This window comes from Micromesistius poutassou (assembly GCF_964030765.1).
Source record: "Micromesistius poutassou genome assembly, chromosome: 11".
Classification (NCBI taxonomy): Eukaryota; Metazoa; Chordata; class Actinopteri; order Gadiformes; family Gadidae; genus Micromesistius; species Micromesistius poutassou.
This window is the reverse complement of record NC_140281.1, coordinates 2,482,008-2,496,843: the sequence shown is the minus strand read 5'-3', so window position 1 is coordinate 2,496,843 and position 14,836 is coordinate 2,482,008. Positions and strand designations below refer to the sequence as shown.

Genomic DNA, 14,836 nt, shown 5'->3' with positions numbered 1-14,836 from the left:
AATTAAGAAATCAAAGGTTGTGCAGACGTAGGCTATTGTCCGACGTCCGCACGTTGGTTCGTAAAACGTCCTCTAACAGCAATATCTTGATATAAGCCTATGCACCTGGTTCCTTACCAATTGTCCCCCCCCCCCCCCCCCCCCCCACTCTCTCTCTCTCTCTCTCTCTCTCTCTCTCTCTCTCTCTCTCTCTCTCTCTCTCTCTCTCTGCTCGCTTTCTCTTTCTCTATCCCTCTCTTCCATCTCTAGTAATTATTACATTGTAATGGTGGTGGTGCTGATGGTGGCGAAGTGTGGGGTGGGCGTGGCGCGTGGAGGGGAGGGGATGGTCGACGCTTTTGCCTCCCATCTGCTAATCCCTCCATTAAAAGGGCTTTGTTCAATAATGCAGGACAGTTTCCGGAAGTAGGATTACCGCCTCTATTATTTTACAAAGAAATGATATTTCACACTTAAAGGAGCCGTGGTGCAAGATGGCCCAGTACTAGAAATCAAATGCATTAATTTACTTCGTTGTGCAAGTCAACGACTAAGCCCTGAGCAACATGATCTGTATACAATGTAAATTCCGTTTTCATTATTACTTATTTTTTCTTTTACAAACAAAACAATGCTAAAGTAGGATGCATGGGATAGTGCTTCAGTTAGGCTAATATCTGGAAAGTGAATCACCAGAGCGGATCAACTCAGGGAAAGTGTCCGGCGCATTCCTGCAACGTTATTGTAGTACCTGTTCTTGTACATAGCCTAGTTATATCTGTCCGTCCCTCCCATCTATTTTTACACATACACACAGGCACACACAGGCACAGGCACACACACACACACACACACACACACACACACACACACACACACACACACACACACACACACACACACACACACACACACACACACACACACACATTGATAGAAACACACAAAACACACCGAACGCACACACACACACACACACACACACACACACACACACACACACACACACACACACACACACACACACACACACACACATACATAGAAACACGCAAAACACTCCGAACGCACACACACACACACACACACACACACACACACACACACACACACACACACACACACACACACACACACAAACACGCGCACACACACACACACACACACACACACACACACACACACACACACACACACACACACGCACACGCACACACAAACACGCGCACACACACACACACACACACACACACACACACACACACACACACACACACACACACACACACACACACACACACACACACACCTGTTAATAATAACCTAGTAAGAATGTGTTTTAAGGCTATAGGGGCAAAAGTAATTAATTCCTCTCTGTCACTCATTCTGTTCTCTGTTCTATTGTAGGTATGCTATTTTATCTATCTGTCTGTTGTAGTTTTCTATCTGTCTATTTATCTATCCATCTATTTATTTATGTATTAATCCGTCTATATCCTCTATGCTGCGTTTACAAAATAGCCCTTTTGGCGTTGCTTATCAGTCCCAGTGCTGAATAGAAATGCTTTTACGCGATTCAGTTAGTGCTTGTCCATTTTGACGTCTGGAACTAAAAGCTTTAGACGGCGCAATAGAGAGGACTTGAACAAATCGGCGACAAAGGCTTTCCGTGTCATCAACGTTGTTTAGACGACGTGGAAGAATTCCTCTGATACTAACTCCTTTACTTCAAAGGCTTCTTGTTTCAATTGAGACCGAACTATCTTTTTTTCTCTCCGTGCACAAGAGCTGGTGCCAAAGAGGCATCATCTATTTGGTTGGTTTTGTAGTGTGCATTCTCTTCTTTGACAAGGGTACTTCGACAGAGTAAACTAACCGGAGGACGAACTCTAAACGTATCAGATAGTTGTATGGCGTGTCCACCCACTTCTCCCTCGCACGTGCGCGCCTTGTGCAGGGCCTGTGCAGAGCGTTTCTGCAGCCAAACATCTTACCAGCAAATTACACACAGCTCTGCGTGGACGATCAACCAACATCCGCAGTTCTTCAGATTTAAGATATATTTTCAAATAATGTTTATTTATTTATTTAATAAACATCAGATTCAATAAAAAGTAGTTATTTATTTTTTTGTAGATAGTTTTTTCTTTTTTTTTTTTACTATTTTGCCACATGTCCAAAAAGTTATTCATATTGAAATGATCTATAATGCAACCCTGACATAATGCAAGTCTATTATGGCACGAGACAACTACGTTTTCTTTCGGCTTCTCCTTTGATTGTCTTAAAGTAGGGTCCTTTCGCAAAATAATATATTTTATTCTTTATAGCGATCTAGCCTTCAATATAAAAGGACATAGATTACCGTTTCCTACCCCATGGGAAGCAAATATTGCATTCTTTAGAGCCGTCTTTGGGTCCACGGAGTCGGCCCCATATCATTTGAGTTTGACTTGGCTATTGCTTTAGAAATCTTAATTCACCATGAGGATTCACCGTCGTGGAAAAAAATGCTTCTTTGTACAAACTTCCCTTTGAAGTCTGGATCAGAATATTATGGCCCTCCATCAAACTCCCCGCGTCTGCGAACCACAATAGTAAATAAGACCTTACACTGCAGGGCTGTGCCCTTGGTGCTAAACTTGTGAAAATAGGCCTGAAACAATTTTGATAGTTTATTTATTTTTTTAAATTACGAACATAGATGAACAGCATTAAATTGTAAGCATGTCATTGTATTTTACTGTTGATCACGAATGGGTGATTGAAATATGGTACTAATTATAAATATATTAATTCGTCTATTTTATAGGCCTAGAGTCACCTGGCATTATTGTTTTAAACTTTATTTTAAATACAGGCCAAGACCTTCACAGTCGCTAGTTGAGTCGCAAGTTTACATTTTAGATTTATTCAAATATTTATTCAAAATACTCACAACTTACAAGGCAGTTCGGTACACATATTTTCGAGGGCCACTCGAGTTCACATTTTAGAATCAAACAATTGACAACAATTATACAAAAACACAAAATGGCCACCTTCATAAAACATTTACAATTCCACGATTGTATATCAAATACTGCAGGCTTGTGAAATATTTTGAAATGAACTCTCAGCACAAATTAAAATAAAAAAATTGAAAAAACATTGTACAAATAACTGTAGTAAATAATTAGAAACTCTTTTACGACAGTTCTTTTTTTCAAACTGTCCAACGTTAAAACATCAAAATTTACAAATGTACATATGGCCTATTGTTGGAGCACTTTGGTACGATGAATACAAAAAATTTCATTTCAAATTGAAAAATAAATTAAAGATATTGGAGTCAAAACTCATTTACAAAATAATTGTAGCATCATGCTTAACCTACAATAAAGCTGCAGGCTCACTAGAATACCAATTTTACGAGCCTCAATTCTCCACATGTGAGCCTTCAAGGGCATATAGGCACTGAGCCAAACCATTTGAAATAGTTCAGCTTTTTGAAATACGTTGTGTCGTTTTTATCTTTTTGTTGGGGTGCAGTACCGGGACGTCGGTCGAGCCCCACGCCCCGCTCAGAACGCGCCCCTGGCGCCTCTGTCCTCTGGGTTATTTCTGTAGCGGGGCTCCTCCTCTGGCTCAGGTGTGGAGGAACCACTGGGTGGTGTGTGCGCGCCGCTGGCCCCCGAACTATGACAAACATACCACTCGCTTAAATTGGCAGGTTGGGACGACGCCACCGCTTCTGTGAGGGCCGAGGCCCCCCCTGGCTCGCGGCCCAAGTCTGACGAGGGGGACACGAGCGACGGCGTGGAGGACTCGTAGCCCGAGCTGGGCGGCGGGGACTTGCAGTGCACCTTCATGTGTTTCCTCAGCGAGCTGGGGTGCGTGTACGACTTATCACAACCTCGCACTTTGCAGTTGTAGGGCTTATCGCTAGTGTGCACGTGGGAGTGCTTCTTCCGGTCACTGCTGTTGGCGAACCGTCGATCACATCCGTCAAATTCACACTTGAAGGGTTTCTCACCTGTGAACGGAAAGACACCAGAGGAACACCTTAGACGTTTGGAAAATATAATGGCAAAAGGATATCGTGAGGACCGTTTGCCTATCTGGTGGCAGTTAAAATAAACCAAATGTCCAAAGAAACAGCAGCATCCCAACACACTCCCTCTGGGCCCCACATGGACCACTGGAATTAAAACGCGCTCAATTCTCTAGCTTTCTGTGCCATTAGGCCTACATATATTTACAAATATCAATCCATGGCATTAATTTTATAAGGTGTATGAAATGGTCCAGTATGCAAAAGACGTAATTGTGCGTTTTAATGACAACAATTCCCATCCTATGACGAGGCAAAAAAAGAGAAAGAGAATCGGACTAAATTACACGGAAATCCTCCATGTTCTCCTCCTGCGATCAGCCCGCCGCTTGTAAGAATGTGTAATTGCTGCTGTCTAATTACACTTGTGGGTTGAATATCAATTTGACCTTCAGCTGTTGGGCTGAGAGAGCCAATCAGGGATATTAGTGTACTACAAGTCAGCGTGGAGGAACAGACCCCAGGGGAAGCGCCAGCCATCACGACAGTCTCGGCTCGGTTTTAAACATGATACCAGAGACCAAGCCCCTTGGGAGTCAACACGCAGAAATAATTTAGCAGATTTGTACTTAGGTAATGTGAGCAAATTATATGAATAATACATAGGTTACAGAAACGGGGCAAGGGATGGTGTGTGTGTGTGTGTGTGTGTGTGTGTGTGTGTGGGGGGGGGGGGGGGGGGGGGTAGGGGGGGATTCATTTAAGTCTGACTCGACATTTTGAGGCCTTGATTTTTCCCTTATCCCACACGTCACCGGGTCACACAGCAAAAGACCAGCAGCCATATTGTTTTGGTCTGCACCACTCTTAAATTGCCTTCATCTCCCTGCAGGTTATTCTGCTGCTTCTATCAAGGGTCTGTCAGGGCAGCGACCAGAGTCAGGCCACAGACACCCAGAACCTGCTGGCTGACAGACCACTCAACCACTCTGCTCGTGGACTTGTTGCTTCCGCAGCAGCTAGTGGACAACCTTAAAAGCAACGCACGATGCGAATCTCATGCTGTCTGACCATCTCTATAAGTCATTTATTTTATAATATTGACATGAATTGTTGCTCCAAAAAAATACTAGCCTACGACATGAAAAAGTAGTAAGGCTAATATTATCATTAATATTAATCATTAATATTAATATCATTAATATTAATATTAATAATGATATTTATATGGAATTGTTGTTGTTTTTGCTGCTGCTTTCATTGCTGCTCTGGTCATATTGTTTACAATTGTTGTAAATAAATTGCTCAAATGAACACAGATGGATCAAGCTAACACTACACACAAAAGTACAAATAAAAATGTCGTCACCAACGTCATAACAAGGGATGGTTTTCATTTTAAAGCTAAAGCTGGTTCACTGGGCCTCTGTCAGCGAAATCTAGCGTAAATAAAGGTTAAACGATTGACCAACGCTGAAATTATGCATCACTTAGCTCCATTAATGCAACGGTGTTCAATAATACACAACACACACACACACACACACACACACACACACACACACACACACACACACACACACACACACACACACACACACACACACCAGAGACTCACAAACACACACACACACACACACACACACACACACACACACACACACACACACACACACACACACACACACACACACACACACACACATTGTAAATTAACTGCTGAGTCTACAAATCAGATTATTTTTGAGATTTTGGGTCCCTCCACTATCCAACAAACAACATGTAGCATACAACTGTATAAATAGTCCTATACAATATACATGCTGATTGTAACGCAAATAGCTTAATATTATATTAACAATGCTGCTGCTCAATAACCACTCGTTTCTATGGTCTTGACACACATTGTGTTGTGCCTCTTCTAATTAGATTATGCATACATTCAACAAACTTTTCATTCAAACAAATTAATCACTTATTTTAAAGCATAGGAGGGAAAAAATCTGCAATGGATACTTTATTTTTATATTTTTACTGACCTGTATGTGTCCTCTTATGAATCTTTAGATTCTCGGATCTCGCGAACACTTTCCCACAGCCAGGGAACGGACACGGGAACGGCTTCTCCCCGGTGTGCACGCGAATGTGATTTACAAGTTTATACTTGGCTTTAAACGGTTTCCCTTCTCTCGGACACTCTTCCCAAAAACAGATATGGTTCGCGTGCTCGGGTCCTCCAACGTGCTCCACCGTCACGTGTGTCACCAGTTCGTGCATAGTGCTGTAAGTTTTCGAGCAAAGTTTCTTCGGCGAATGCTCCGGCTCGAGCCACTTGCAGATCAGCTCTTGCTTTATCGGCTGCCTCATGTACCGGAAAAACGCACCCGCTCCGTGATGGTGGGCGCCGAGGTTCATGTTCAGATTCAGTCCACCATAGCCATGCAACGAGGACGCAGAGAACGGATCAGCCCTGGCGCTCGCCACTTGGCTCAGGTGGTCGGATCGCACGTACATTTCTCCAGGTATTCCCAAGCGTATTTGTCCGTTCAGGGCTGGGCCACCCGGTGATGCGCTCGGCGGTGGCTGGTCATGGTGGAGTCCGGAGAAAAGGCTGTGGTTCGCGGCGTCGGGGTGATGGTGGCCATAGTGTCCCGGATAGCTACCTGTTGTTGGGACAAACATTCCGTGGTGAGTTGTTGAAACGGCAGAATGGTCGGTCAGCATGGGCATCGCTTGAGCTGCCAGGTCTCTTCGGATGAGGAAGTCCCTACCTGCCGACAACGCCTGGGCCGTGTGAGACATAGAATAGGGGACCGTTGTCGCGTGCACCGGCCCAAAAGCTCCCGTTTGACTGGAGACCACTTCACTGTGGCCTGCCATATGATGATTGTGGTGGTGATGGTGGTGGGGATAATGATGGGCTGGGCTGATTTTGAGGGCCGCGGAGTGCCCCATGTGTTCTGGCCCGAATGGGCTCGGCCCCAGGCGGGGTTCCGCAGTAATCTCCCCAGGGTGCGCGTGAGCCATTGAGTGTGGATGGCTGCTGAACCCCGGGACGCCTGTCACGCTCTGAGGGGTATGGTGGTGATGATGGTGGTGGTGGTGAGCCCCTGCCAAGTCAACTAATCTCAGCGCCGTGTTCCGTTTGGAAAACGTAGGGTCCATCACAGGGCTTCCCAAAGCTTCCACGCTCATTACTCCTAATTTTAGAATAACGTGACAGCAGGCCAAATAATAATGATGGTGACAAATATATTTTAATCGTAATGAAAAATATAAGAAAAAAAAAAAAACTTTCTGAAGTTAAGATTCTATCTGGAAACTACATGGAATCCCATTCGGTTGAGAAGCAGCAGCAGGACGCTTTGATACTGAATAGAGATTCATGGTAGGCGCAGCAGCCCGCGGAGTCGAACAATCACCCCGCGCTCTAATTGGTCAGAGCCCGGTGATAGACGTCACTTGTGACAGTTTCCAACGCGAAGAAAAATGCTTTAGTGACAGCGAGTAGCCAGGGCGCCTGCGCAGTCGCCTGAGGCAACACTCGGAAGAAGAAAAAAAATGTTGTTATGCAAAGGTTATTGTATATTAAACTCTTCAAAAGTTGATCCAGATCCGCAGTCGTCACCCTCTCTCTCTTTCACTCGAACAAAAGCCGCACAGCGCTAGTATTTTTCACCGTGCAATGAAAACAAACACTTGCAGGAGTAGGCTGTGTGCACGGCTGTCCCTATAAAACGTGTACGGATTAGATATATTCTATTGATATCTTCATTTCGCCCTGTTACGCATGCGGGGAGGACTTCAAGCATATTACATACGTCCTTTTTGTGCCTCCAGAAACACGCAGCGTCGTGGATACATACCAATAACTGCACTTAGTTATTAGTTGTTCATTTAGTCAAATAGAAAAATTGAACAATATTTCCCGTTTGAAGCATGGCCATATTTAAGCGTCCAAGTTCCTCGTCCGATAGGATTGCGGTGTCGCTTCTACTGTGGTAGGATCGGTTAGTCGACGCTGCGTCCACGTCCCGAACTGAGACCCGCAGGGGACGGGACTTGTTGTTATGATCCGGTGGGGATTCTGCTCCAGAGATCAAGACACGGGTGCAGATCGAGGTCATGGGAGGTGGTGCCTCGAGCACGTAAAAGCGCAACGATTTAAGATAAAATACCTCGGGTAACGCCAACGCCTGTTATATAACGTTACAGCCTTCAACGGTAGGCATGAGTATATCAACTAAAATTGGTGGATTTACAAACAACCCTTTCGTCAGGATGTTATAATGGTTTCAGAAAAGTTTTTCGGGTAGGCTACAGTTATCGTCCCTGAAATGATACATCAACGAATATGGCAGAAAATTAAAAAAAAAGTTGATAGGCAACTTATAAGGGAGGTTTGTGCTAAATACATAGGCTACAAAAAGTGGACTAAAATCGACTCCATATAAGCTTAAAATCATTTTATAATCGTATTACCGTGCAACCTCATGCCATAATAAATAATCAAGCCTCCCAGGTGGACAAAAAATATGTGAATATATATTTTTGTTCTCATATAAATTAATATTATGCAAATAGTGCCACCATGCAGAGATGGGCTACGATGCGCATACCTACTTATTAATGTAAGTACCTTCTTTGTTCCGAGCCTTCGTCACTGCAGCGAGAGACAAATGAAGACGATGTGTGAACTGACCCACAAGAAGGTCAAACACTTATTAGATTGATTTCAAATATCACATTGAAGTCTTTTTTAAGGACTGTAGCCCTATATGCCTTGGTTTTAAATAAGTCTGATTGATACTTCCTAACTTGCCGAATGTGCTCCTACAACAAAGTTATTCACAAAATAATTATTAACGGCTTTCTTAGCCTGTCTAGTGTAAGCCAATTCTTCTATATCTATACGTTAAAAGCATTCTGGCGGTAGAATGCTTTTGCTATTGTAGGCTGATGAGTATTCACATTCTATGTATTGTAAAAACAATTGAAGACGACGCCCATGCATTAAGTTCCCTGCTGTTCAATGGGGATAAAATGTTTATATTTTTTATTTTGATATTCTGAATTGAGTCGTCAAAAAACTTTGACGACAGCGTCATGTCCCGCACTTTGATATTGAGTCAATATTGTGAAACAACGGATCCCGAGGATGTTTGTTTAATGGCCTGTACTTATGGGGGTCGCAGCTGCACTCTTCATTGGAATCCGGGGAACACACAGCGTAATGCAAGACTTTGAAATGCTATTTCTGTTCGAGGTGGTGCGAGCACTTTGGAAGCAAGCAGTCGAGGGATGGGAGTAGAATTTCAAACAAGATCGGAGGTATAGAGGGAATTTCACATTACAACTGCACAAGGAGGTCAAACGAGATGCAGCCTGGCGGCGTACAGTCTAATCTATGAATAATACATCGATTCTAAATGGATGGTATGCTATGGACTTATGCAACAACAAAAAACTTAAAAAAAAGAGCTTAATAACAAACTAAATACGAGATGTGTTGGAATCTGTCTAGAACAACAGTCATGTCAACTTTGAAAAGTGCTACAGTTTAACATGCAAACAAGCCATCAAAACACTGATCGCAATGCATGCCGTTCTTACCGTTTTCTAGGCCTACCTGTTGAAATTCTGCGGTCCAAATGTGTGTGTTTTGTATGACACAACACAAGGAGGACAGAGGTGTCTGAAAGCTGCCAGGCCTGTGTGTTAGTATACTGGGGGATGCGAACCCCTCTCCCTCTATTGGCCTCCTCCAAGTGAGTTTGTGAGTGTTCCGTCGGAACCAGTAGCCGGTCAGATATTAGAAGGGTTTGTGTGACACGTCGGTGCCTTTGGCTTTGAACTCCAGCAGCCGGAGGGTCCTGCGGAGAGCACCGAAAATCCCACTTGATAACTTCGACAACCCACGAGGCTTTACACACTATGGTGCAGCACTCGCGCGCATACTATCATGAGTAATTCGTGTAATAAAAGTGCACATTGGTCACGTTTGGAGTAAAAGTATGCAACACCAGTTTAGACCCATACCCATATCATATTTAAGCGAGTCCAATATAAGTCGCCCATTCTTATGAGAAAATCCATATATAATTTTTTTCTTTTCAGATTTTTCTTTCAGATTTCAGATTACCTGAATTTTTTTTAATTTTTTTCATCTTTTATTTATATTTTTAAGAATTCCAAGAATTCTCAATTTATTACATGTTGGTCACCTCATTTCATGTATAGATTGACAGACAGACAAGCCAGACAGACGAACGGGAATGATTGGATATAGATGCATGCATGCAGATGTCAGGCTAGTTGTACATGCAAACGCACGCACACACACACGCACAATCATACACACACACGCGCGTACATTCACATGCACATGCACACGCACACGCACACACACACACACACACACACACACACACACACACACACACACATGGATACATTACGACCTTTTTTTATGTAGGTGTGTCTAGCGTGTTTATAGTGGAACTGTTCCCATGCTGTACTAAATGTAGTTGAGTAGAGTTTATAATGTCACTGGGTCAAAAATACACTCTTTATACTTTTGGATACAGGATGGATTTGGATACAAACGTGATTCGATTTTTTACATGGTCCATTGTAATTTCTAAACTATGTTGTGCTGTTATTCAGGCTTTTAACCAAACCCACAGTCAGCAATCTCACAATACCTGGGATTGATGATGAACGCGGACCAATAGAAGAGTAGGCCCAGCACCGTGGATTGTTATTTGGTGTGCGGATGTTACTGGGGGGAAGCGGTTTGGGCCAATCCGCGGCTGACTGTCTGGTCATGTGACGCCCCCCTCCTCTCCCATTCATCAGGGGTGGACTATGTTGTCTTTTCAATTCATTTATCTGCAGGAATGATTGCGACTATCAGTCTAGAGCTCACCGCCTGACTGAGGAGGTGAAAGTTTCGCCACAGGAAGATAAACCGCAAAATACAACATAGTATACACGATTTGCTTATACATCGGATGCGTGGTGGGGAATTCCTCTCGTCTTTAAAGTAAACAGTAGATTCGCGAATTGGAGTTTGCTCGGTCGATTGAGGTTCAAGCATTTTTTTTCCTAGGCGAGAGATAGGGGGAAGAATATCTGTGCGTGATTTTTGATTTCTGCTCTCAGTCGTCTCAGCAAGTCCAGACTGAAGATGCTCCTGGACGCGGGACCTCAGTATCCGACCATAGGAGTCACTACCTTCGGCTCCACGCGGCATCACTCAACAGCCGAAGTCACAGAAAGAGAAGTCGCGTTGGGGATAAACCCGTTCGCAGACGGAATGGGCGCCTTCAAAATAAACCACAGTTCTCACGACATTGGCTCCGGACAAACTGCGTTTTCCTCCCAGGCGCCCGGCTACGCAGCGGCTGCCCTCGGACACCACCATCACCCCACCCACGTTAGCTCTTACTCCACCGCCGCCTTCAACTCTACACGGGACTTTCTTTTCAGAAACCGGGGCTTCGGAGACGCCACCAGCGCGCAGCACAGTTTGTTCGCCTCCGCCGCGGGAAGTTTTGCAGGGCCACATGGACACTCCGATGCCACGGGACACCTGCTCTTCCCCGGGCTGCACGAGCAAGCGGCGAGCCACGCGTCTTCCAATGTGGTCAACAGCCAGATGCGACTGGGCTTTTCCGGAGACATGTACGGCCGGGCCGACCAGTACGGCCACGTTACGAGCCCGAGGTCCGACCACTACGCGTCGACCCAGTTGCACGGCTATGGCCCTATGAACATGAATATGGCCGCGCACCACGGAGCCGGGGCCTTCTTTCGGTACATGAGGCAGCCGATCAAGCAAGAGCTGATCTGCAAGTGGATCGAGCCGGAGCAACTGTCAAACCCGAAAAAGTCGTGCAACAAAACTTTCAGCACGATGCACGAGCTGGTGACCCATCTGACGGTGGAGCACGTGGGGGGACCCGAGCAGTCGAACCACATCTGCTTCTGGGAAGAGTGTTCACGAGAAGGGAAACCGTTCAAAGCTAAATACAAACTGGTGAATCATATCAGAGTGCACACCGGAGAAAAGCCCTTCCCGTGTCCCTTCCCCGGCTGTGGCAAAGTCTTTGCCCGATCGGAAAATCTAAAAATTCACAAAAGGACACACACTGGTAAGATAGTCGTTTTTTTTAACCACGTACAATTAATTTGTTCATACATTCAGCTGGAATGTTTTAGGTGCAGACAACGTAAACCTGTATACCCTATTGATTAAAAATAGATAGCCTATGTATTTGCATTTATTTTAGTGTTTACGTTGATACGAATTGGCATATTGGTTGAACATGTATGATTAATGTATGGTGTACAATTTAATTAGCTTCAGCTAAATTAATGTTTTACTATATTAAAATTACCATTTGAAAGAGAAAACATATGGCCTATTATCTAAATATGTTAACCAAGAATAACACAATAAAGGAACCACATTCCGAATGCCAGGTCCAAATGTATTCTGTGTTTGCAATAATCAATTTCTAAAACGTTTTTTTTTTTTTCTTTCTTTCTTAGGTGAGAAGCCTTTTAAATGTGAATTCGAGGGCTGTGACAGGCGATTTGCAAACAGCAGCGACCGCAAGAAACACATGCACGTCCACACGTCGGACAAGCCCTATCTCTGCAAAATGTGTGACAAGTCCTACACACACCCCAGCTCCCTGCGGAAACACATGAAGGTAAAAATATTAAGGCTTTTTGTAACTTTCGGTTGAAGGACAATGCAATTTGCATCGAACGACGATTTTATAAATACAATGTTAATGGGTGCATATCGCGATTACTTGAACATATGCAATGAGATGCAGGCATTGGGCCATTCCCATTTTATTTTACAACAATATGCCTGAAACGCTCATAGCAGTACGATTTTATCGTTTCCGTTTTGTCACAACAAATAATAAAATACCAAATACGCCTACATGTTCATGAATAGTTTTTTCAGTCACGTTTAAATAAAAGGGCCCCCAATGCAATTAAGATTAACGTGTTATTTGTATTTTTCGTATTGCGGAAGGTCCATGAATCCACCAACCAAGGATCCCAGCCTTCGCCAGCAGCAAGTTCAGGGTACGAGTCGTCCACGCCGCCCACCATCGTGTCGCCGTCCACAGAGAACCAGAGCAGCAGTTCCATATCGCCGGCGTCGTCGGCCGTCCACCACACGACCAGCCACAGTGCGCTGTCGTCCAATTTCAATGAATGGTACGTGTAAATATTTTTGACAAAAAAAAGACTGCAGAATTAAAAAAAACCCTGCTTGGAATCAAAGACTAAATCTCAGCCAGTAGGCCTAACGCATGGACTGAACGGAAAAAAACAAACTTTGGGGAGGAGAAGTGATCGATTGACGGCTGCCCAGCCAGAGACAATGCATGGACCGGAGGGGGGGGGGGGGGGGGCAGTGGGGGGCAGTGGGGGGGTTAGGGGTGTTGGGAGGGTTGGGGGGGAGGGGGGGAGCAAGGACAGCAAGCGAGTTTTAACCTTTTCCTCGATATTTCTTCTCTTTATTTTTATTGAAAGACTGCAGAAAAGAAATCTCGAAAGCATGCTATCTGCGGGTAGTGGCCTGTTTTTTTTGTACATAAAAATTCACCAACTTGAAAAAATGTAATATTTTATTTTGTAAATAGTTATATCACAGTTAAAGGGAATTTGTGAAAATGTGGTCCCTAGATATATGGAAAATGAGATGGTTTTAAAAATATTTCGATTAATAGACTTGATTGAAAAGAATGTTATAGTTGTGTACCAAATGTGAATTATTCAGTATTACTACAGTCTGAACGTCGACCTAACCGACTCTTAGTATTAATGTGCTTTTGTATTCAGTGCAACATTTCGTCCAAGGTCCAGTTTGAGTAGCACAGTATCATGTTGTTATTTAATGTCATGTCGATAAATCGTGTAGTGAAAGCCTGAAATTCCGTGTCAATCTGTTTATGTACGTGATAAATATAAAAATCTGTCAATTACCTTGCCTCCAAGGAAGTATTACATGTAAGTAGCTCAATTTTCCATATATATCCGCATGTAAAGGACCGGTAACATGTTAGAAATGATCGGTATTTATGGAGAAATGCGCTCGTATGTAAAATTTAGTTTACAAAAATGTTTGGTTACATTTCGTACTATATTAAAGGATTTAAACTACATTAATCTAATGACTTCACTAATTTCTTTTATTTCAATGTTGATCGCAAAATGAGTACTGTGTAATTCCCATGCATTTGTAGGTTCAAAAATACACATTACAAATTATATTTAAACCTAAGGCTTGCCTTATTATTATTATTTTATTTTATTAAAAATAGAACATCCTAGGTTTATATTACGTCGAATTTGTTCTGATTATTCTCCTCGAAGATAGAATGCAGTGTCCCTGACTCACCGACTCTCTCTTTACCCCGTCTTTGTGTGTGCGCGCACACGTGCACACGCGTGTGCACGTGTATTGCATCTGTAAATAGGTAGACTAATTTTTTTTTTAAAACAGGGCCTTATATAAACTCAGTATATTGAGTTATAGAAAGGCAGGGGCTGCAAACAAAGCGACCGTGCGCACGGCCACAATAACAACTTGTCTGACAGTTAATGATAAGTAATTGTATCTCCTTTCGCATCTTCTGTTTATTCAAAATTAACATCCATTTGCCCCCGAGAAACGAGCAAATTAAAACAATTAATCACGGAGGTTGTTCCTCGGTGTAAAAGTGAGATAGTTGGTGTTACTTAATTATTCCAAAATCTAATTTTCAAATCTAATTTATTTTTTAGCTGTGT

At 43.4% G+C, this 14,836-nt stretch overlaps 2 protein-coding genes across 2 annotated transcripts; one reads left to right on the top strand and one right to left on the bottom strand.

Annotated features, from left to right (window-relative positions):
* Nucleotides 1-3,528: 3,528 nt before the first annotated feature.
* Nucleotides 3,529-7,207, bottom strand: zic4 (zic family member 4; the record flags this gene model as incomplete). Its single annotated transcript, XM_084474861.1, has 2 exons — nt 3,529-3,994; nt 6,052-7,207. The coding sequence occupies 2 exons, from the start codon at nt 7,205-7,207 to the stop codon at nt 3,543-3,545; spliced, it is 1,608 nt and encodes a 535-aa protein (XP_084330987.1). The 3' UTR covers nt 3,529-3,542.
* Nucleotides 7,208-10,995: 3,788 nt separating this feature from the next.
* Nucleotides 10,996-13,349, top strand: zic1 (zic family member 1 (odd-paired homolog, Drosophila)). The gene is made up of 3 exons (XM_084475247.1): nt 10,996-12,168; nt 12,569-12,732; nt 13,071-13,349. Exons 1-3 carry the CDS (start codon nt 11,202-11,204, stop codon nt 13,266-13,268), a joined length of 1,329 nt encoding a protein of 442 aa, XP_084331373.1. The 5' UTR covers nt 10,996-11,201; the 3' UTR covers nt 13,269-13,349.
* Nucleotides 13,350-14,836: the final 1,487 nt, after the last annotated feature.

Coding starts and splice junctions, on each gene's coding strand:
- zic1 (XM_084475247.1), top strand. CDS start 11,202: ATGCTCCTGGACGCGGGACCTCAGTATCCGACCATAGGAGTCACTACC. Junction 12,169..12,568: donor TCACAAAAGGACACACACTG/GTAAGATAGTCG, acceptor TTTCTTTCTTAG/GTGAGAAGCCTTTTAAATGT. Junction 12,733..13,070: donor CCCTGCGGAAACACATGAAG/GTAAAAATATTA, acceptor GTATTGCGGAAG/GTCCATGAATCCACCAACCA.